At 38.3% G+C, this 20,491-nt stretch overlaps 2 protein-coding genes across 2 annotated transcripts in view; both read right to left on the bottom strand.

The window, feature by feature from the left end:
• The window catches only part of LOC150086621 (CYFIP-related Rac1 interactor B-like), a 119,246-nt gene extending 99,169 nt beyond the window's left edge, over positions 1–20,077 (bottom strand). The window contains exon 1 of the mRNA XM_090371482.1: positions 19,957–20,077. The gene's annotated coding sequence lies outside the window, so the exon portion shown is untranslated. The remainder of the gene's footprint in view (positions 1–19,956) is intronic.
• On the bottom strand, positions 16,435–17,169 carry LOC150086622 (uncharacterized). Its single transcript, XM_090372206.1, has 2 exons — positions 16,990–17,169; positions 16,435–16,812 (listed from the first exon to the last, which is right to left on the bottom strand). Exons 1-2 carry the CDS (start codon positions 17,167–17,169, stop codon positions 16,435–16,437), a joined length of 558 nt encoding a protein of 185 aa, XP_090228332.1.
• Positions 20,078–20,491: the final 414 nt, after the last annotated feature.

Below are 20,491 nucleotides of genomic sequence, written 5' to 3'. Positions count from 1 at the left end.
ATTAAGAAAATACTGAAAGATGATGTGTTTGAAACTCAGTTAAAGGAGGTTGAATTGGCAATTTTGCAATCATTTAAGGTGGTAGTACATAGGTTTTTGGGTAATAGGAAAGAAGAAAACTATGAAATGTTGGTGTCTGATGGGGGATTACTGCTGGTTCCTTGTGAGGGAGAGTAAGCAGGAATACAAGAGAAAATCCCTTAGTAGCAAACATTTTTAAGGACAATTACAGGTATGCTGATTATATATTATTGAAATTAACTATTTCGCTATGATTTATGATATTTTTTCCGAAGTTAAATGAGTTATAGAGAACGCATAATATTTTTTTACCCTTGTATTACAAACTTGAATTATACATATATATTCCTTTATTTTAACATTGAAGGTTGATATATCTTTTGATGTAGACATGATAGAGACTTTTTATGGTGATTTTTGGAATCAGCACGTTTATTTCCTCCAGAATCACATATTTTCATTGTGGAAGTATGACAAAAATAATTTTTTTTGGCTAGTGTATGCATTCCTTGCATTTTTCATCTCTGCCACGAGTCTCATTAGTTCAACTGACATCCATTTGAGTCTAAACCTAGAACAGTATTTATTAGTTAGAACAAAAAGCCTAGTAGCTTCCAAGATTACTTTCCTGAATGCTTCCCATTTAGAACTGATGATGTTGGTAACATCATCAGTTGGTCTCACTGTATAGAACTCAAAAAGTCTCTGAGACCACTGTATTCACCTTTACGAAAGCAAAAACCCTTCCCTTTACCCCTGATTGTAGTTACATCTTTAAGTAAATCCAACATCAGTACACTGCGATCACTGCCACCTAGTGGTTCCTTTATCTGTAAATTCTTAATGCATGAATAATCACTGTTGATAATCAGATCAAGAGTGTTACTCCCTCTGGTTGCCTCTCTAACATGCTACTGTACAAAACAATCATCCAATAAATCCACAAAAGCCTTGATAGTATGCAAGTGACCAACCCACAAGTTCCAGTCAATATCTGGGAAGTTAAAATCCCCCATTATAAGACACACTCATTTAATGGTTCATTTTATTTCTCTGTATAATTGTTCATTGTACTCATCAGAGTCTTTAGGCATATAACAAACTCCTACATTCATTTTTGCTTTCCCAGTGCTTATGTCACACCAAACTGACTCAACATTGCACTGTCCATCTATGTCAACTGGATGCACTTCCTTAGATTTTGTTTCTTAACTAAAAGTATAAACCCTTCCTATCCTTTCTCTACACACTGTACTCCTCCAATTCTGCATTCCTTATATCTGTGTGACACCACATCTCTGATATCCCAACAATATCCACCTTTGATGTCTTGACCAGCACTTCAAATTCATCAAATTTATTTACTATACTCCTAGCATTGGTGTACATGCAAGTATATGCACCTGTTCTTACTCTTAGTTACTCTAACACAGCCCATGTATTTACTTGTTTCATGACTTCCAGCAGTTCCTGAAATCCCCAGCAACTTGCTTTCCAGGCTGCTACTCATTCCAATTGAAGCAGTGCAAGAATCATTTCCACATCTTCCTGCAGCTACTGTTAATCTATTGGTCTGTGAATCCCACAAGCTACCAGGTTTCCAACCCACCTAGCCTCGATAGTATCAGCAAATATTCTTGCATGCTTTCTATTTAAGTGTATCCCATCCCTGTAGAAGCAATCTCTCCTGTTAACAAAACAGACCACGCCGAGAGCTTGATGGGTATCCCATTTTAATTCCTTCGAGGGCATCTCCCCAACTCTCATAGACCCATCAGAACACTGAGTTGCATCTAATTTCTTCACATTCTCTGCACCTAGCACACACAAAGACATCCTCCATGGCTCGATCATGTCCTGCTCGAGAAAGGTCCGCAAACATGTCACATTTTGCACATTTTTTAGACTGTGATGTGCTGGAGAATTGCCCCCATTGGTTCTCCCCCAAGCCACAGCACTTTTGCTACTTTGTGCATGTTGCGTTGCTGCTCTAGTCTGGGACATGATTTACATTTAAATACAATTTAATTAACAATAAAAATTAATAAGGTTTAAATTTAATGGACTAATTGCCAATACTATACTAAGCTAACAGATTCCTAATACAGTGTACTTATTACGCTATCTAGTTTTACGTTATACCTTACGCTATCTAGTTTTACGTTATACCTTACGCTATCAAGTTAGAGATATACGTTACGCTATTCCGTATCGATCAACATCAATGCCGGAAAGTTTCAAATGGTACAAATTTTACTGATATTAAGTAATAACCCACAAAATCTCTATCTAAATTCAAAATAAACTAAGTATTCTAAATAGAATTGTAAAGCTACTTCTAAAAAATAAATTAATATGCCAATTAAAATCAATAAAACAGCAAAAATTTAAGAAAACTTCTCTATTAGCTGGAGTCATAAAAACTTCACACGCACAGAGATACTCTTATTCACAAACCTAATTTGCAGACTGGTGCAAAATCTTGCCTTAATTGTCATCATCTGAATCTTCTGTGGATTTCTCCTTCTCGATATACTCTCCCTTGAACTTTACACACTTTTCCCATCTTCATACCCAAACATTAAATGCTTCTTGCAAGCCAGTTTTTGAAAGACTGCAAAGTGCTTCCATTGCGGAGAAATCACTTCACACAGGAAAGTCCTTGACATTTCTCCCGAATGGCGTGGTGAAGTTTGACTCCGAGAACCTCAGATATTCTTCCTTATTCATAGTTGTTCCACAGGACAAAAATTGTGTAAGACTGCCTTTTATGCCAAAAAACACAAGAACCATTTGTTTGTCAGCCGAATGAGAAGCCTGAAATTTTTTTGATCTTGGTGAATCAGAAAGCTTCCACCCACTCGACTGTTGTTTTGTCTCTGGATCATGGTGAAAAATCCAAGTTGCATCACAAGCCACTGTTCGATTTAAAAATTTTTTACCGTGTTCAAAATGTTCAAGCATTTCTTTGCACAAGTGTACTCTTTTTGTTCTGGAGTCAAATTATGTGGAATCATCAGGCACAGATTCGCAACATTTTCAGGTGACCTTCCACGATATCGTGAGCACTACAGTATGAAATGTACATTCTAACAGCTAATTTGCTTGTCTTCATACAAGATTTCCTGGGCTTTTGTGATTTGCTCAGGAGTTCTTGAGGAGGAAGGCTGACCAGGTCTTGGGTCATCTGCAACATTCATGGCCTTCAGTGAATCGCTTGTGCCATTCAAATATGGCCATCCAACCAAGACACTCAATACTATATGCTTCATTCATCTCTTTAACTGTTTCCAATGCATTTAAGCCCTGTCTGACACAATAATGAATTTTCAATCTGTATGTCCGACATGATACTTCCTTCAAAACGCTCGTCTGCGACAACACATGGCTAAAAATAACTCTCATCACACTAATGCTAGCTCAACAACTACTGGAATGTACACACAGAGTCTGCTCAGTAGTGATCAGGGAGAATGCCTTTAGGGGCAGTTATGGAAAGTTCAAACGGTAATCATAAAATCTTGTATCAGCCAGCAAATTAAATGATCACCCCCCCTCATAGATTTTGACTGCTACCTTTTCAAAACCAAATTAAAACACAGAACTGATGCTGTTATCCCAAAGTAAACTGCTAATATCGTTTTATACAAATAGCATCTCCAAAAAAAAAAAAAAAATATGATTTGCTATTTATCCAAAACTTGAGGTGCTGTCATGTCAACTGTTTCAAGACTTACTGATCTTTCATCAAGTTAAGTGGACATAATTTTGATGAAATCTGGTCAGTCTATGATAGCCAAATCCTCTGCTTGCAGCTTTACAATTGTGGGACTTTTGTAAACCCTGGGTATAACCCTGATGTGCAAGTCATGAAATATAGCACCTAGCACACTAGAGGTGACCACCTAGGTGTCAACCAACGTAAGCAGGGATCGCGGTGTGGTGCCCATACCACATGAGGTGGTAGATGGCTCGCATCAACTGGTGCAATACCACCACTTTGCTTAGTGGAGGCTCAAAGTGGTAAAACCCACATGTTTAGTCTCCAGAGCAAAGCTCTGGCAACCTTCCCATCTCATCCATCATGATTGATGTCTTTTGATGTTATGATGGACATCACGGTGAGATCCAATCTTCCTTACCCATCAAAAATTTGTAGTGGGGTGGAGTTATGTCTCTCAAGCACTACCACCATGGTGTTTCAAAACACAATGTACAAGCAGGTTCATGGCGCAGCAATGGGTTCCCCTATTAGTGCTGTCATAGCAAATTTAGCTATGACAAAGGTCGGTTCTCCCCATGCACGCACGGAAACGATACGTCGATGATATGTTTACTATTACTCGGAGGGGGAGAGAGGATGAGGTGCTTGGTTTCCTTAATAGCTTCTCCCCGTTTAATCAGTTTACCTTGGAGGTGGAAGTAGAGGGTACCCTCCCTTTCCTTGATGTGTTGGTACATAGGGAAGGCCCTAGGCTGAAAACCAGTGTATATAGGAAACCCATGTGCAGGGGCCAATATAATTACAATACGGCACAAACCGACCATCATAAGAATAGTGTTATTAGGACATTGTTGGATAGGGCTGGATCCCATTGCAGCACCCCTGAGGATAGAAAAGAAGAAATTAAACGTGTCACAGTGGATCTCAGAAAATGCGGCTACCCCCAGCAGATCATAGATAAATATATCCAGGGAGCGCAGAACGGACAAAGAGAATTGTTTACACCAGTTGCCACCACATACATTCCCTACTATCCAGGCCTAACTGAGTGTATAGCTCGGGTATTGTGCGATTGCCAGACAAGCTGTGTGCAGCTTCCAGGGCGGAGATTGCACACAGTTGTGTCACAGGTCAAGGATCCCATACCAAGGGAATTTACAAGTGGGGTCGTGTATGATGTTGTTGTTGTTATTTGGTTTTTAGGAGCATTAGCAACTAAGGCCATATTGCTCCGGTGCGGTGGTCATTCCCTGACCTTTCCGCATCTTCCGTATTTGGTGGTGACGGGCTCGAACCCCGGTCTAATCAAGAAGCGTGTGCTACGCACTGCTGCTCCTTCCCACCTGGCTACGGAGGCGCCTTGGTCGTGTATGAGATCAGGTGCCTGGATTGTGGGGAATGTTATGTTGGTGAAACGAAACGTCGGTTCAAAGATCATCTGGGGGAGCATATGAACGCGATAAAGACCACGGATTATGGAAAGTCTGCTGTGGCAGAACATTTTTGGGAGGAGCACCATCAAATCTCCCCAGACGAAGCTGTTATGGTCGACCGGCACATCAATTTTGGGACCGCAAATGGCTCAAGAGCTTGCAGATTTGTTCCTCTGAGAGCAATACCATTAATAGACAGGGGAATCCGCATTCATCCCCTCTTCGAGGCAGTGGTTCTTGGACGGGATGAGCGGTTCTGCCTGGCACGCTCCCGAGTCATTTCCAGTTCCAGTGCACATGAGGAGAATATTGCACATGCTCCTGTAGAAACACGTGCTGAGAACAGCCTGCTGATATTTCGGAATGTGCCATACAATAAACCTCACTGTTGAAAAAGGAGGCGGATGCCTCTGAAAGCACTTTTATCATCTTGTGTTTTATCTACATTGTTTTATTGTAAATAATTTTTTTCGCAGTTTAAAATTTCATATTTTATTGTAGAGAGAGTTCCCTTTTTATCAGTTTTATACGGTGGAATTATATCATTCTATTCATTTATCTACATCACTATTTTAATATAACATAACACTATTTATATTTTTAATAACGGTTGGTGTATGATTGTGCAGTTATTATGAATATGAATATTCCCAACCCTAGAGGCCTATTTAAAAAAAAAAAAACCAATAAGTATGCTAAGGCTGTTCAAGATAAGAATGTTGCATGTCGGAATTGGCTTGTAAACAATAATTATGATAAGGCTGTTCAAGATAAGAATATTGCATATCGTAATTGGCTTGTAACCAGGTTCATTTTCTGCCTACACCAAAGCTCGCACACATTGTAAAGCAGTTATTAATCAGCCCAAACCAGATTTTGAACAAGCTAAGAGTAGAAAACTTGCTTCTTGTACAAATAGTAACTGAGCATTCTGTTCTCTTGTCAAAGTTATATGCCGGAACTTTTACCCATCTCTATTCCTACCTCTGTCAAAACCAGATGGTTCTATTGCCACTTAGGCCAAAGATAAAAATGACCTGCTAGCATTGTACCTTTCTTCCAACTCGTGTATTGAGGATCTTAGTAAACCACTTCCTACAATTCCCAGTACACTCCATTCAATGCCTCCTGTGGTCTTCCCTCAAAAGAATGTCAGAAGGATTTTGAACAATCCTTCTGACAATGCTTCTTTAAGAAAGAAGGTGGTATTTCTCCAGTTGTTCTCAAAACCTGAGCTCCTGAACTTGCTTCTGTTCTGTGGTGCCTTTTTTCTCTTTCTTATTCCAAATTCCGAAGTTGATTTTCCCTTCTGCTTGGAAATTTGCTCATATCCAGCCAGTTCCTAAAAAGGGTGATAAATCTGTTCCATCCAATTATCATTCAATTGCATTTACTTCTACTCTTTATAAAGTAATGGAGAAAACAATTAACTGCCAACTCTTAGAACTATCCAGAAACCTTCCATCTGATCAATGATCACCAGAATGGATTCTAAGTGTCAACCCACTGGTGATATTCTGGCTTATAGTAGTAGTAGTAGTGGCATGTGATGCAAGAAAGCAAATGTATGAGCTTATGCAGCATCAGCCAAAAAAAAAAAAAAAAATCACACCATTCCCTCCAAATGCCTGTCAAGTTCCTCCTTAAATTTATTCAACCTATCAACTTCCACAACGACAGATGGAAGTTTGTTCTAGCAATTAACCACCCGCTCGCTAAAGGCAAATTTCCACACATCTATTCTACATCTGTCTTTTCTTAATTTGAATTTATGCCCCCTTAGGTTCGTAATCTGAACAAGTGGAAGGATCCCATCAGAATTCAGCGTGCTCAACCCATTCAAGGCCTTATATACCTCAATCAGATCACCGCGCAGGTGCCTAGTCTCCAGCCACTGAAATTTGCAGAACTTAAGCCTCTCTTGGTAAGAGGATCCCTTCATTCCCCTCACCAATCTTGTTGCCCTTCTCTGTACACGCTCAAGTAAATCTACATCCTTCCTAAAATGAGGCCTCCACACCTGTACGCAGTACTCAAGGTGTGGCCTGACCATTGCCTTATACAGAGGGATAATCACCTCCTTTTCCCTGCTAGCAAAATTCCTATATAGCATTGACAAAACCCCATGACCTGCCCTGGCAGCCTGTCTGCACTGCTCAGAGAACTTCATATCTGACTGCACAATTACTCCCAGGTCTTTTTCATTTTCTACCACCTTAAGTGTAGTACCACACAGTTGGTACGTTTCTCTGGGGTTACTTCTACCCATATGCAGTACTTTGCATTTGTCAAGGTTAAACTTCAGTTGCCACTTCTTAGCCCATCTGCCCAAATTATCTAGATCCTGTTGCAGTAGCACACTGCCATTACTGTCATTAACAACCCTGCCAACCTTTGTATCATCTGCAAACTTCGACATTAAGCCTGATATACCTTCATCAATATCATTGATAAATATACAAAACAACAGTGGACCTAACACCGAACCCTGTGGGCCTCCACTAATAACATTAGTCCAAGAAGAGCAGCACCCATTGATTACCACCCTCTGTCTTCTCGCACTTAACCATCCTTTTATCCATTGTAGCAACTTACCCTTAATACCATTCTGCTCCAATTTGTACAATAGTCTTCCATGCGCAACAGTGTCAAAAGCTTTCCTGAAATCCAAATATATGATATCAAAATTATTTTTTGCATCCAGTTCCTTTGTAACCACATCATAATATCCTATCAAATTTGTCAGACAAGACTTTCCCTTAACAAACCCATGCTGTGTCTGAATTATTGCTGCAGTCTTGTCTAGATGATCCTGCAATGCATCTTTAACCAGCGACTCCATTATTTTACCCGGAACAGAAGTTAAACTAACTGGTCTGTAATTACTTGTGTCACCCTTTGATCACCCTTTGTGAATTGGGGATACATTTGCACATCTCCAGTCCGTGGGAACCTACCCTGAGTCCAAGGATGCTCTCATTATTATGGCTAAGGGTTTGCTTAGTTGCTTTGCTGCCTCCTTTAATATAACTGGATAGATCCCATCCACCCCAGGTGCTTTTCTTACGTTTAACTTCAACAATTTCTCTTCCACTTTGCTCTCAGTTATTACAAGATCATTAAGCACCCTGCTACAATTTGATAACCTTCTGCCATTTTCAAACCTTAATAATTCCTCACGTGTGAATGTAGATGCAAAATACTCATTATGTTAATTATCTGCGGACAAATTCAATGGAAAAGTTTGGTGAAACTAAAGCAGTTGCCCTTGATATTTCAAAGGCTTTTGATGAAGTTTGGCATAAAGGTCTTTTAAATAAGTTTCCATCTTATGGTGTGGCAACTGTACTTTGTAATTAGGTATCCAGTTTTTTCTCCGACCGCTCACTGAGAGTGATGGTAGATGACTCTGTCTTCTAACTTCTATACAACGCTGGGGGGTAGGCACACTATAGCCAGTGTAGCTTATGCACCATTAAACACACACACACACACACACACACACACACACACACACACACACACACACACACACACACACACACACTAATGCTGGTGTTCCCCAAGGTTCAGTTCTTTTCCTCGTTGTATATTAATTACTGTCTTCCAATGACTAGAAATTATATCATTGTTTTGTTGATGATGGCACATTGCATTCCACCTTCTACTTTGATAACCTTGCCCTGCACAAACATCTTCAACTTCTCGAATATCCACTACGAATTCCTTAAATGCCGATCTCTAGGTAATTCTCCACAGGGGCAAAGATAACTTAGTTGATTTCATCCTTCTAAAACTCAGTCCTGTCATATCTCGCAAAAAGGATTCCTATGCTTATCTTTGATGACACTCTGATTTCTGAAAAAAAAAATGGCTTTTCGCTTTTGTTCTCGGCATTACTTTTCCTCCAAACAGCTGTTCACTTTGTAGAAATCACAAATCTCCTCTACCATGGAATATTGTTTCCACATCTGGGGCAATGCCCCTAAAACCTCTCTCAGGCTTCTAGATTCCATTCAAAAGAGGGCAGTTTGGATAATTAATGACTTTTCTTTAACAGTCTCTCTATCTTGCAGACATTCTGTTTCTGCTGCATGCCTTTTCTATAGATACTTCCATGGGCTGCCAGATCATCAATGTTCATTTTACATTAGAGAGAATACACTGTAGCACTAGAGTGGAATCATACTAATTGACAAATAAAGTGAGCATATAAATGTCGATCAGTTTAATGCTTAAAAAAATTGTATGCAAATGCTGTGTCTCATGGCAATTAACGTGTTAATTACTAAGATTGTTCTGTGATATATGAAGAGGAAAATGACAAAAAATGTCAATTACTTAAAACTTAAATGTTACAATGAATACACCTAAAAATATAGTCATTCTAACAGATTCTCATCACTTCCAAAATTCGAAAGGGGTGAAAAGTGGCAGATGAGGTTTAACACTGATAAATGAAAGGTACTGTGTTTGAATAGCAGTATTCCAGAATAACACAAATTGGGTAGTACCACACTTGAGGTGGTGAAGAATGAAAAATTCCTGGGGTAATTGTACAGCTCAACTTGAAGTTCTCTAAGCAGTGCAGAAAACCTGCTAGGATTGCTCATGGCGGTTCTGTCAATGCTACACAGGAAATTTTCTAGCAGGGACAAGGAGTGATTATCCTGTTTATATAAAGCAATGGTTAGGCTGCACCTTGAATAATGAACAGAGGTCTGGGAGCCTCATTTAAGGATGTCTTATCTGTTGGAATGGGTGCAAATAAGGGCAACAAAATCAGTCATAAGCACAAAAGGAACCCTTAACAAGAAAGACATTTCTGCAAATTGCAGCATCTGGAACAGAAACCAAGTACCCAGAAGAGATCCTGACTGAAGTGTTTAAAGCCTTAAATGGGTCAAGTAAACTAAATGCTAATGGCATTCTTACTCTTTCTTGATGAATACACACACAAATGTCTTTGTGCATGTTGGCCAATAAAGAGGAACATTTGGGAAAGGATGGTTGCAAAGCAAATGTGCAAAAATTTGTTTTAGCCAGAGATTGAAAGTACTGGACAAATTATTACTATGGATGGGCAAAGAGGGTAATCTTTTTTTTGGCTTATGTTGTATAAGCTTGTTTCCTTGCATCACCTTGTCACTACTAATATTAAGTTAAAAATTGCACAAATGCTGAAGTAAAATTTAGAAAATCTGTTGTATCCTCATTTCTAATTCATTATAATTATCATCTTTGTTATTTTACAAGGATAATGAAATCAATATTGTTGCTGTAGCATCTGCACATGAACATTACATAATGTAAGTTATACCTTCCTTTATTTTCGGTCCCAATAAGCTTTATCTTAATATGAACCTCTAACAGAAAAAAAGTGCAACCCTGACAAAATTTTATTAAATATCATGCATTTTATAAGTGCACAGTTAACACTATAAAAAAAAAAAAAAAAATACAATGAATATTGACTACTAACCTAAAGTGAAATCAAAAAGGCAAGTCAAGTTACACATTACTGATGCTTTCCATGCTTCAAACATGCTTCCATCCCAATCACCAGCTTGTTCATAGCTTTGAAGAATGAAAATAAATCGGCATGTCAAGTTGTATCAACAACAGTTAGCATTAGCAAGGGCACGTGACGCAAGAAAGCAAGCTTATATAGCATCAGCCAAAAAAAACACACACCCTTCTCATTTCATCCATCCACTCACTCCAAATGTTTGTCTAGTTCTGCCTTAAATCTGTTTAAGCTATCAAACTTCTACAATGACAGATAGAAGTTTTTTCCAGCAATTAACTACCTGCTGTCTAAAGGCAAACTTCTGCACATCTATCCTACAACTGTCTTTCCTCAATTTGAATTTATGCCCTCTCAGGCAATTATTCTTAGCAAGAGGAAAAATCCCATCAGCATTGAGCATGCTCAAACCATTCAAGGCTTTATACACCTCAATCAGATCACCTCACAGGTGCCTAGTCTGCAGACACCGTAATTTGCAAAACTTAAGCCTTTCTTCGTAAGAGCAACCCATTGTTCCATTCACTAATCTTGTTGCCTTTCTCTGTACTCGTTCCAACAGCTCTACATCTTTTTTAAAAAAAGGCTTCAAAACCTGTATACAGTACTCAAGGTGTGGCCTGACGATTGCCTTAAACAAGGGGATAACCACCTCCTTATCCCTGATAGAAACATTCCTGTATATCATTGACAAAACACTGTGAGCTACTCTTGCAGACCATCTGCACTGCTCACAAAACTTCATATCTGCCTGCACAATTACCCCCAGGTCCTTTTCACTCTCTACCACTGTCAGTGTAGTACCACACAGTTGATACGTTATTCTGGGGTTACTGCTTCCCATATGCAGTACTTTACATTTGTCAATGTTAAACTTCAGTTGCCACCTCTCAGCCCATCTGCTCAACTTTTCTTGATCCTGTTCAGCAGCATAGTGTCATTAGTCATTAACAACCCTGCCGACCTTAGTATCATCCCCAAACTTGGACATTAAGCTTGATATATCATCATCAATATCATTAATGAATACAGAAAACAACAATGAACCCAACACCGAACCCTGGGGGCCTCCACTAATAACATTAGTCCACGAAGAGCAGTTTCCATTGATTACCACTCTGTCTTGTCCCACTCAACCATCCGTTATCCATAGCAGCAATTTGCCTCCTACTGCACAAATTGGAGCAGTGTGGCTCCAATTTGTGCAGCAGTCATCCATGTACAACAGTATCAAAAGCCTTTCTAAGATCCAAATATATGATATCGAAATTATTCTTTGCATCCAGTTCCTTTGTAACTACATCATAGTATCCAATCAAATTGGTCAGAGAAGACTTCCCCTTAACAAACCCATGCTGTGTCCGAGCTATAACTGAAGTCTTGTCTAGATGATTCTGCAATGCTTCTTTAACCAGTTTCTCCATTAATTTCCCTGGAACAGAAGTTAAACTAACAGGTCTGTAATTACCTGTGTCACCCTTTGATCCTTCTTTGTGGATTGGGGTCACATTTGCACATCTCCAGTACATGGGTACTTCCCCGAGTCCAAGGAAGCTCTCATAATTATAGCTAAGGGTTTGCTTACTTTCTTTGCTGCCTCCTTTAATATAACTGGATATATTCCATCCACCACAGGTGCCTTACTTATGTTTATCTTCAACAATTTCTCTTCCACTTTATTTTCAGTTATTACAAGATTATCTAGCTTACTGCCAGAGTAAGTTAAAATTAAAAATTAATTTAAAATTAAAATTTAAAAAATTAAAAGTTAAAATTAAATGAGACATCTGCAAATGCATGTACACAAATAAATAATTGATTGCTGCAAATAGTAGTAGTAGTAGTAGTAGTGGCACTTGATGCAAGAAAGCAAGTGTAGGAGCTTATGCAGCATCAGCCAAAAAAAAAAAAAAAAAAAATCACACCATACCCTCCAAATGCCTGTCCAGTTCCTCCTTAAATTTATTTAACCTATCAACTTCCACAACGACAGATGGAAGTTTGTTCCAGCAATTAACCACCCGCTGGCTAAAGGCAAATTTCTGCACATCTATTCTACATCTATCCTTTCTTAATTTGAACTTATGTCCCCGTAGGTTCGTATTCTGAACAAGTGGGAGGATCCCATCAGAATTCAGCGTGCTCAACCCATTCAAGGCCTTATAGACCTCAATCAGATCACCGCGCAGGTGCCTAGTCTCCAGCCACTGCAATTTGCAGAACTTAAGCCTCTCTTGGTAAGAGGATCCCTTCATTCCCCTCACCAATCGTGTTGCTCTTCTCTGTACACGCTCAAGCAAATCTACATCCTTCCTAAAATGAGGCCTCCAGACCTGTACACAGTACTCAAGGCGTGGCCTGACCATTGCCTTATACAGAGGGACAATCACCTCCTTTTCCCTGCTAGCAAAATTCCTATATATCATTGACAAAACCCCATGACCTGCCCTAGCAGCCTGTCTACATTGCTCAGAAAACTTCATATCTGACTGCACAATTACTCCCAGGTCTTTTTCATTTTCCACCACCTTAAGTGTAGTACCACACAGTTGGTACGTTTCTCTGGGGTTACTTCTACCCATATGCAGTACTTTGCATTTGTCAAGGTTAAACTTCAGTTGCCACTTCTTAGCCCATCTGCCCAAATTATCTAGATCCTGTTGCAGTAGCACACTGCCATTACTGTCATTAACAACCCTGCCAACCTTCGTGTCATCTGCAAACTTCGACATTAAGCCTGATATACCTTCATCAATATCATTGATAAATATACAAAACAACAGTGGACCCAACACCGAACCCTGTGGGACTCCACTAATAACATTAGTCCACGAAGAGCAGCACCCATTGATTACCACCCTCTGTCTTCTCCCACTTAACCATCCTTTTATCCATTGTAGCAACTTACCCTTAATACCATTCTGCTCCAATTTGTACAGTAGTCTTCCATGCGCAACAGTGTCAAAAGCTTTCCTGAAATCCAAGTATATGATATCAAAATTATTTTTTGCATCTAGTTCCTTTGTGACCACATCATAATAACCAATCAAATTTGTCAGACAAGACTTTCCCTTAACAAACCCATGCTGTGTCTGAATTATTGCTGCAGTCTTGTCTAGATGATCCTGCAATGCATCTTTAACCAGTGACTCCATTATTTTACCCGGAACAGAAGTTAAACTAACTGGTCTGTAATTATTCGTGTCACCCTTCGAACCTCCTTTGTGAATTGGGGATACATTTGCACATCTCCAGTCCGTGGGAACCTCCCCTGAATCCAAGGATGCTCTCATAATTATGGCTAAGGGTTTGCTTAGTTGCTTTGCCGCCTCCTTTAATATAACTGAACTCCTTTAATAAAAGCATTAATTATTGTTAAAAGTTTCATAATTACACGTATTTCACTTATTAAATAATTTTTAATAATGCTAAATATTAAAGTTTAATATTTAACACTATTAAATGTACACGAATAATCTTTTCATTATAGCAGACAATTCATTATACACTAGTTATAACAACAGACTGTACACAAAACAACTCCACCCACATTTTATGATTATGAAGCCTGGTCACATCAACAGAAAATTTATCAAAGATTAACATCAATAAAAAATTAGAAAGGAAAACTAGATATTATATTATAATTAAAAAAATAATAATAATAATATATAAATAAAATAAAACAATATATATATATCACACTGCATATATCATGCCAATATCATGATACAACAGCTATTAGTTGCCTAAATCTGTAATTTGTAAAGATAATTAGAACTAAACCTGTTAATAGGAGTGTGTGCTTCTACAGGGATGGGTGCAAGAATATTTGCTGATGCTTTCGAGGTAATGCTAGGTGGGTCAGAAAACTGCTAGCTTGGGGGGATTCACAGACTAATAGATTAACAGTAGCTGCTGGCAGAGGTGAAAATGATTCTTGCATTGCTTCTATTGGAATGAGCAGCACTCTGGAAAGGTGTGGGAGATTTCAAAGACTGCTGGGAGTCATCATGGAACAAGTAAATATATGGGCTGTGTTAGGGTAACAAAGAGTAAGAATGGGTGCATGTACACCAATGCTAGGAGTTTAGTAAATAAATTTGATAAATTTGAGATGCTGATCAAGATATCAAAGGCACATATTGTTGGAATATCAGATATGTGCTGGCACACGGATATGAGGAAGGCAGAATTGGAATTTGGAGAGTACAATGTGTACAGAAAGGACAGGAAGGGAGGAAGAGTTATGCTGTTAGTTAAGAAACAAAATCTAAGGAAGTGCATCCAGTTGACATTGATTGGCACTGCAATGTTGAGTCAGTTTGGTGTAACATAAGCACTGGGAAAGTAAAACTGAGAGAAGAAGTATGTTATAGGCCTAATGACTCTGATGAATACAATGAACAACTGTACAGAGAAATAGAGTGGGCCAGTAAATCAGATTATCTTATAATGGAGGATTTTAACTTCCCAGGTATTGATTGGAACTTGTGGGATGGTCACTTGCACACTAGCAAGGCTTTTGTGGATTTATTGGATGACTGTTTTCTACAGCAGCATGTCCGAGACACAACCAGAGGGAGTACTCTTGATCTGATTATCAGCAGTGATTCTTCATGCATTAAGAATCTGCAGATAAAGGAACCACTAGGTGGCAGTCATCACAGTGTGCTGATGTGGGATTTACTTAAAGATGTAACTACCATTAAGAGTAAAGGAAAGGGTTTTTGCTTTTGTAAAGGTGACTACAGTGCTCTCAGACAGTTTTTAGATTCTATACAGTGGGATCAACTGAGGATGTTAAAAACACTGAATTCTAAATGGGAAGTACGTATTCAAGGAAGCTACTATTGAAGGAATCTTGGAAGCTACTAGGCTTTTTGTTTCAACTAAGAAATACTGTTAAAGGTCTAGGCCTAAATGGATGGCAGCTGAACTAATGAGACACTGGCAGAGAAGAAAAATGCATGGGATACATATAAATGTACATGAATGAATACATATATATGAGATTGGGATGAATCAGATTGGTCCACTTGATATCAATGGTTCGATTGTTGATGATCTCGCTGAGGTAGCTGACAAACTGAATAAGTATTTTTCATCTACATTCACACATGAGGACGTCTGTAAGGAAGTGAAGGCCAGAAGCTTATCAAACTCTAGCAGAGAGCTAAATGATTTCGTAATAACTGAGAACAAAGTGGAGGAGAAATTGTTGAAGCTGAACATAAGAAAGGCACCTGGAGTGGATGGGTTCTATCCAGTTATATTAAAGGAGGCAGCAAAGGTAAGCAAACTTATCTGTATCTTTCTTGCTATTCCAACCGAAGGTTGGGCCAGGTGAATCAAAGCCTTCCATTGTTTTCTAATATCCCAAATCTTATCTTCTCTCCCACTCAATTCCCTTTGTTTCCCCATCTTCCCTAATCTGTTTTCTGCATCTTTTCCGGAGTCTTCCTCTCGGCCACTTCTTGTCCATTTTCATCTCAAACGTTCTTGGTATTCTGTTTGAGTTCATTCTCTTCATGTGTCCAAACCATCTGAAACATGATGCAGTCATCTTCTCCCTCAGACTTTCTATTCCCAAATTCATTCTAATGTCAATATTTCTAATTTTATTTCTTCTAGTCTTAGCTAGCATAGTCTTTAACACCTTCTTTTCCGTTGCTTGGATTCTGCTGGTATCCTTTTTATTCATCCTCCATGTTTCAGAAAAATATGCCCTATTTATCAGCCTTTTTCACTTCATTGGAAGTTTCCCATAACATGCTGTTAACGTTAGAGAAGAAACTCTGACTAACTGCTATTCTCCTTGTTATTTCTATATCTAAGCTGCCATCCTTTGTTAATACATTCCCTGGGTACTTAAAACTGTTCACCACCTCCAGTATTTCATACCCTAATTTTATCCCTTTTACACTCATTTCTCCCACTCTGTTCATCACCATTTCTTTGCTTTTTTGGCTACTTATCTTTAGACCATACTCACTGACTACACTTTCCCAATGCGTTAGTTTCTCTTGAAGTTCTTCCTCCTTGTTTTCCCAGAGGACAACATCATCTGCAAACACAGCTGTTCCACCTTTTTTTATCATCCACCACTTCAAGGATATTGTCCATGAAGGCCACAATAACAAAAAGTAATGGTGACAATGCCTACCCTGTTGAACTCCATTGGACAATGGAAACCAATCTGGTCCCCAAATTTTGTCCTCACACAACTTTCACACTTTGAATACATATTTTTTAATCATCACAACCACCTCCCTGTCTATTACCATTTTCTCCAGACTTTCCCACACTTTTTCTCTTTGTAGACTATCATGTACCTTTTCAAGGTCTAAAAATACAAGAAAGAGGCTCTTGGCACATTCATGTCTTTCTAGCAGTTCTCTTACAGCAAATATCAGGTCAATCTTTGACCTTCCTCTTCTAAATCCATACTGTTCTTCCCTCATTCTCTCTTATTCCTTAATCTTGTCTCAAGTATTCGCTCAAAAATTTTGGTACAGAGGCATAATAAAGTGAAATTCTTAGCCTTAATTATGAAAGCCTCCTTGGACTCAGGGGAGATCTCCATGGACTGGAGATGTGTCCCCAATTAAAAAAGGGTGACAAGTATTTACAGACATGTTAGTTTAACTTGTTCTAGGGAAAATAATTGAGTCATTGGCTAAAGAAGCACTGCAGGATCATCTAGGCCAGTGGTCTCCAAACTTTTTTGGTCACACACCCTTATTTTACTTAAGAGGACTAGCACGCACCCCGGAATAAAAAATGAAATATATAAGTTTAATATATTTTTTATTTATAAATCATTTACATGGAAGGAATTATATCTAAAATAATATTTATAAAACCATTTGTTTGATTGTTTGCTTCATCTACATTTGTTCCATAAGTTAAACAAGGATGGAAGATATACTCCGAGCCAGAAGCGAGAAATTGGCTCCTTCATTTCAGACATTGGTGACATGATCAAACAAAGCCACAAATTGAAGTATTAAAAAACATTTATTTATAATTTTTAATTTTAATTATGTTTCAATAAACTAAAGTTTTCATAATTTATTAATAATGATTTATTGCAGATTATCTCGTGCACTCCATACATCATCTCGAGCAACCAACTTTGGAGACCGCTGATGTAGACCAGGGGTGGTCAACGAGTCGATCGTGACAAATTTTAAATATACAGTCATCCCTCGATTTGTGCACCTTGTGCAATGTAATTTTTGAGATGGTAGATCACGGCACATTATGAAGGAAAAAAGTAGATCACATCACAAATTAAGTAGGCCACTCCTGATGTAGACAATACTTCAGTTATGGTTCAGACACAGCATGGGTTTGTTAAGGGGAGGTCTTGTCTGACAAATTTGATTGGATACTATGATATGGTCACAAAAGAACTGGATGAAAAAAATAATTTTGATAACATATACTTGGATTTTAGGAAAGCTTTTGATACTGTTGCACATGGAAGGCTACCATACATATTGGAGCAATATGTATGGTAGGCATTAAACGCAAGTTACTGCTATGGATAAAGGGATGGTTGAGTGGGAGAAGACAGAGAGTGGTAATCAATGGACACTGCTTTTCATGGACTAATGTTATTAGTGAAGACCCCTAGGGTTCGATGTTGGGCCCCTTGTTGTGTTCTGTATTTATCAATGATATTGAAGGTATATCAGGGTTAATGTTCCAGTTTACAGATGATATGAAGGTTGGCAGAGTTGTTAATGAATGACAGTACACTACTGCAACAGGATCTAGAAAAGTTGAGCAGATGGGCTGAGAAGTTGCAACTGAAGTTTAACATTGACATATATAGAGTACTGCATATGGGTAGCAGCAACCCCAGAGTAACATACCAACTGTGTGGTATGTAGTACCACACAGTTGGTATGGAGATTCATTCTCCACTCAGGGTAGTGGAGAATGAAAAGGAACTGGGGGTAATTGTGCAGTCAGATATGAAGTTTTCTGCTAGAGGGATAAAGAGGTGATTGTTCCCTTGTATAAAGCAATGGTCAGGCCACACCTTGAGTACTGCATACAGGTCTGGAGGCCTAATTTTAGGATGTAGAGCTGTTGGAATGAGAACAGAGAAGGGCAACGAGACTGATGAATGAAACAAGGAGTTGCTGTTACCAAGAAAGGCTGTTGTTACCAAAAGTTCTGCAAATTGCAGCATCTAGAGACTTGGTACCTGCAAGGTGATCCAATTGAGGTGTATAAGGCCTTGAACGGTTTGAGCAAGCTCAATGCTGATGGATTTCTTTCTCTTCTCAGATTACTCACCTGAGGGGACAAATTAAAATTGAGGAAAGGCAATTGTAGAATAGATGAGCAAAAATTTCCCTTTAGCCAGCAGGTGGCTGATAGTTGGGAGAAACTTTCATCAGTCATTGTGAAGGTCGACAACTTAAATAAATTCAAGGCAGAACAAGACAAACATTTGGTGGGAATGGTTAGGTGAATTGGGAAGTTTTTTTATTTATATATTTGATGATGGTATATAAACTTGCTTTCTTGCATCAATATGCCTCTGCTAATGACCAGTAAAACATGAATTAAAACGCTATTGTTAAATTTTATACCAACAGTTCGATGCCATTTCAATATAAACATAACTTGTCTCTCAATCAACATTCATCTAAAAAAGTATTAATGGCATCGAACTTTTGGATGATGTCATTAGAGAGATTCTCTACAAACTCACTAAGTCGCAGAATACCACACTATTACAAAAAAGTTACAAGTTAAAAATCATGTGTTAAAGATCATGTGTTGATCATAAAAATGATCAACACATGGTCATAAAAATGTTACTATATAAAGATAATTCTTTATTTTATTCTTAATTAATGATTTGTATTTATAAAAACCAAGTGTGCAATTTTAAAACTATCTTGCCACAACCGGTGAACGCTTTAGTTTACAGTAAAACCAAAAACCTCTTAATATTTTACTTTTGAGTATTGGGGGATGGAGAGAGGCACATTTTCATCTCATTCTCTCGGTATTAAATTTCATTAAAATACAACCTCGTCTGTTTGGCGCATAAGAAATTTAAAATAATGAAGGCGAGCTTCAAAGAGTAGCAATTTACTACTCTGTGCGAGCTTCGATCCACCGATAGCAAAATCAAAGTCACTTCAATCACCTTTACCTGTGATTATCTGAAAGGAAACGAGATCATGATTTCTTTCATTATTTGACTACAAATTCATAATTACCTTTTTCGTCCAAATATGTTGCTATTTGTTATCGACTGATTTGAGTGAATTCACATTTTGGGCAGCATCATAATCTGTTCTCCATACTGATCATAAACTAGCCATAAACTGTGCTGTAATGATAACCTGTCACGTTTCGAGATGTCAAAAAAAAAACACACAAACACAAGGTCACCTAACTAAAAATATATAAATACAAGAGTAGTAGTGAAATCTAATATATATTTATATAGGAAGACAACGTTTTCGCAGTCGATATTTCTTCATTTTATGCAATTACTCCTTCGCATGGTGAAGAATCACAACACGCATCACGGTCATCAATGGCAACTTTGTCACCAAAGCCCCACCTTGTTCATACATATATGAAGATAAAAATAAACACGAATTCTACATTTGGAAGCTTTGGGTAACTGAACGGTTGTCATAAAAGTGTTTTTTTTTCTTTTTCTTTTTTCAGTACAAACAATTTTTTCCCTCTTTATTAAGTCATTTCGTTAAAACATTATCTGTGGCTAATTAAAGCAGTTTGCTT

This window comes from Mastigoproctus giganteus, chromosome 4 (genome assembly GCF_048544385.1).
Source record: "Mastigoproctus giganteus isolate SK-2022 chromosome 4, ASM4854438v1, whole genome shotgun sequence".
NCBI lineage: Eukaryota > Metazoa > Arthropoda > Arachnida > Uropygi > Thelyphonidae > Mastigoproctus > Mastigoproctus giganteus.
The sequence above is the reverse complement of the archived record's forward strand: the minus strand, read 5'-3'. Positions and strand labels throughout refer to the sequence as shown.